The 4,038-nt window shown below is 38.7% G+C and overlaps 1 protein-coding gene across 1 annotated transcript; it reads left to right on the top strand.

Moving 5' to 3' along the window:
• Positions 1 to 2,375: 2,375 nt before the first annotated feature.
• Positions 2,376 to 3,724, top strand: LOC128691442 (polyubiquitin-C). The gene has a single exon (XM_070101249.1). It carries the CDS (start codon positions 2,384 to 2,386, stop codon positions 3,515 to 3,517), a length of 1,134 nt encoding a protein of 377 aa, XP_069957350.1. The 5' UTR covers positions 2,376 to 2,383; the 3' UTR covers positions 3,518 to 3,724.
• Positions 3,725 to 4,038: the final 314 nt, after the last annotated feature.

Genomic DNA, 4,038 nt, shown 5'->3' with positions numbered 1-4,038 from the left:
GAATATAAAAGGGGGGAATTCTTAGATATAGCTATTGGGTCAAGGCATTGAATAAAATTGTCGGATCAAATCGTCACCCATCATTGCCCAGGTGATGGTTTGACCCTTACAGGTTAATGCTTTTCCATGGTCATGACTAGTTACCATTATTCCTAAAGATGTGCGTTAATAATTCAGATTAGACTTCTAGCTATCGTAATTACCTACTATAATTTATCGCGTCCTGTTTTCCTGTGGCTAAAGCTGACGTAGAAATCAAAATTAAAACTAGCTTGTATAGTATCTGTTAAAGGACTTGGAGTGTGCAGCAACAGTTTACTTGACCCTGAAAAATCTTGCAGGAACAGCAAACTTGCCAGTCGGGGAAATTGTATGTCCTGTGCTGTATTAAAGGGAAGTGTTAGGTTGGATTATTGCATTCTTAACCCATGTACTATATACCTACCAATGCAAAGGTCCATCTGAAGGAATTTTAAAGTTTATCCATTAAATTAGTAAAACAGGCAGCCCAGTAGGGGAAGGTCCCTCTTAAAGACCTGTTTAATGATTTTTTCTTGTAAAGAAAAATTAAGATTTAGGCAGATCAAACCTGCACCCATCCAGTCTTTTACCTGTCAAATCTGTTCCTGAAGGTACCCAAAGCTCTTAATGATTGGTGTCTCGTTCATAACTTGCCAAACGATTTTTTTTTTTAACATATAAACTGTTCAGTCTAATCCACTGGCAAATCTTACTGGTGATTTCATAAGCTATGACACCCCCCCTCCCCTTATTCTGGTCTTGAATTTGCCCCTCTTCCTGTTTGCCCTCTTGTAAAGAGGGCACAAATTCATTGCCTTGTCTTGTTTGCAGAAAGTTTCTGATAAAGGAGATAAACTTGAAGTACATTGGTTCCTTCTGTAATGTGAATGTTAGCACTGAAAACTGTGGCATGCCACTTATAATGGGTTCATGAGCATTTTTTTTCCCCTCCTTGCTATTAAAGTTGAGTACTTTACACCATCTAGAACCCAATGTGCTATCCTGTCGTCCTGGGTTTTGAAAAGTTTCAATAATGCTGCCTGAACAACTTTTACAACTGACCAATACGATTGGCAACCATATTCAGTCTGGTGTTGCACAGATGGTTACCCCCCCCCCCCCCGCACATAGGTAATTCGTTACCTCTCCCTATAATCTGTGGAAAAATTGTCCCAACCTTTATAGTGTATTGAAAGCTGTCTGGTCTCATTTTCATACAGCGAGATTATAGGTAAGCCCTAGTTTGGTAATAATGCAGATTATAGGTAAGCCCTAGTTTGGTAATAATGCAGATGCATTGAAAACTTCAGGTAGCTTTGAAAATAGTCTTGACAGGCATGAGTGGATGGTTTGAGTTGGACCTACCTACATGAACCAGTACGCTTTGCTGTGCTCCACTATTGTAAGCTATAGGACACTAGTGATTGGTGTACCCATGCCTTCATCACTCCCTGCTTCTCCCCCCCTTCCCCCCATAATTATACTTAGTGTGGTTAATCCACAAATGTTAAGACTGCTGTGCATTTAAATCATTTATTATATACCAAAGATTTAGCAAGTTCATTTAGGTACAGGTGCATAATTATGCATAGTAATGTGTAAATTAGCTAGGATAACCCAAGCCTTGGCTCCACGAAACCTTATAGGTTGTCATGTGCAGTATATAACATTATTTTAGCTATTTAAAGGGTAAATAAAATTAGTTTTCAAAATAATGCTTGTCTTAATAGTTGTAAATTTGGTTTGTGAAGTACATATTCATAAATGTAGTATCTACATTTTGATACTATATGCTGCTGCACATTGTACAAAATACCAGTATGAAAGAAACTTAACATAGTGCATACATAAGTTAGTGAATAAATCGTTATACATGTGTGTGAATGTATTTCAGATATGTAACTTGCATGTATAATGTACATGCCAACATACATATACAATGGTGCTAAACATGGACAATAAGATGCTCTTCTCTAAGTCAGCCTTGCACTAAGGGAAGCACTCGTGTTCTTGTTTGTAGAGCATGAACTCTTATAGAATTATTTTAATCCCTTAAAAATTATGAAGGCTTAAAGGAAACTAGGCATATTAGTTTATAAATGCAAATTTTAGTTGAAATTATTGCTACCTATGAAATAAGATTTGCTATTCCCTGTATTGACAGGCAAAAGTTGGTTTGGTGAACTTTTAAATTTACTTCAGAATTTTACTAATGGATTGCTTTGCAGTTTGAAATTTAAACCGTAGTGGACTTGAAATTAGTACTATCACTAAACTTTTTTTTTTTTTTTTTTTTTTTTGCAGGTACACAATGCAGATCTTCGTGAAGACCTTGACTGGAAAGAGCTTCGTGGTGGTATGCATGAAAACCCTTACTGGAAAAACCATAACATTGGAAGTGGAACCTTCAGATAGCATTGAGAATGTAAAAGCAAAGATTCAGGATAAGGAAGGGATTCCACCTGATCAGCAGAGGTTGATCTTTGCTGGTAAGCAGCTTGAAGATGGCCGTACACTTTCTGACTACAACATTCAGAAGGAGTCTACGTTGCACTTGGTTCTTCGGCTCCGTGGTGGCATGCAGATTTTTGTGAAAACCCTTACTGGAAAAACCATAACATTGGAGGTGGAGCCTTCAGATACCATTGAAAATGTGAAAGCCAAGATTCAGGATAAGGAAGGAATCCCACCTGATCACCAGAGGTTGATCTTTGCTGGTAAGCAGCTCGAAGATGGCCATACCCTTTCAGATTACAACATTCGGAAGGAATCTACATTGCAATTAGTTCTTCAGCTTCGTGGTGGTATGCAGATTTTTGTGAAAACCCTTACTGGAAAAACCATAACATTGGAGGTGGAGCCTTCAGATACCATTGAAAATGTGAAAGCCAAGATTCAGGATAAGGAAGGAATCCCACCTGATCACCAGAGGTTGATCTTTGCTGGTAAGCAGCTCGAAGATGGCCATACCCTTTCAGATTACAACATTCGGAAGGAATCTACATTGCAATTAGTTCTTCAGCTTCGTGGTGGTATGCAGATTTTTGTGAAAACCCTTACTGGAAAAACCATAACATTGGAGGTGGAGCCTTCAGATACCATTGAAAATGTGAAAGCCAAGATTCAGGATAAGGAAGGAATCCCACCTGATCAGCAGAGGTTGATCTTTGCTGGTAAGCAGCTCGAAGATGGCCATACCCTTTCAGATTACAACATTCGGAAGGAATCTACATTGCAATTAGTTCTTCAGCTTCGTGGTGGTATGCAGATTTTTGTGAAAACCCTTACTGGAAAAACCATAACATTGGAGGTGGAGCCTTCAGATACCATTGAAAATGTGAAAGCCAAGATTCAGGATAAGGAAGGAATCCCACCTGATCAGCAGAGGTTGATCTTTGCTGGTAAGCAGCTCGAAGATGGTCGCACCCTCTCAGATTATAACATTCAAAAAGAATCTACTTTGCATTTGGTTCTTCGGCTCCGTGGCGGCCAGTAAATGTTCAATTTAAGACAAATACTCTCTCGGCTTAATGTTATAACTTCTGCCTGTTCCTTTAAGTTGTAGGTACTGTATTTTTTTTTCCCCCAATATCTTTAATTTTTTTATAATGTACTAGAACAAAGTAAATGGAAGTTACTTATTTTAATTTACTTTCTCCCATTTTGTAATTGTGTGAAATAAAGGCAAAGAGGTGATACTTAATGTTTTGTATTTTAATTGTATTTGCAACCTCAGCAGGGAGGTGCATCTTTTATGAAGGACTTGATCCTAGCCTTGAGAATTTTCATAAATTTCAAGTGCTGTGGCTATGAAATAGCAAGTAAATTTTAGAAAATGCCATACTATTAACTATGCCCCCTCAAGGGTGTCCTTTAAACCTGAGGGGTTCCTGGTGTAAGACCCCTCAAGGAAGGTTCCTTGATGTTGGTGAGGGGCTCTTGATTTAGGGAATTGGATCTGTGCTCCAGTTCCCCGAATTAAGCCTGAATGCCTTCCACATCCCCCCCCAGGCGCTG

This window comes from Cherax quadricarinatus, chromosome 76 (assembly GCF_038502225.1).
Source record: "Cherax quadricarinatus isolate ZL_2023a chromosome 76, ASM3850222v1, whole genome shotgun sequence".
Lineage (NCBI taxonomy): Eukaryota > Metazoa > Arthropoda > Malacostraca > Decapoda > Parastacidae > Cherax > Cherax quadricarinatus.
This window is presented reverse-complemented; position numbering and strand designations above follow the sequence as displayed.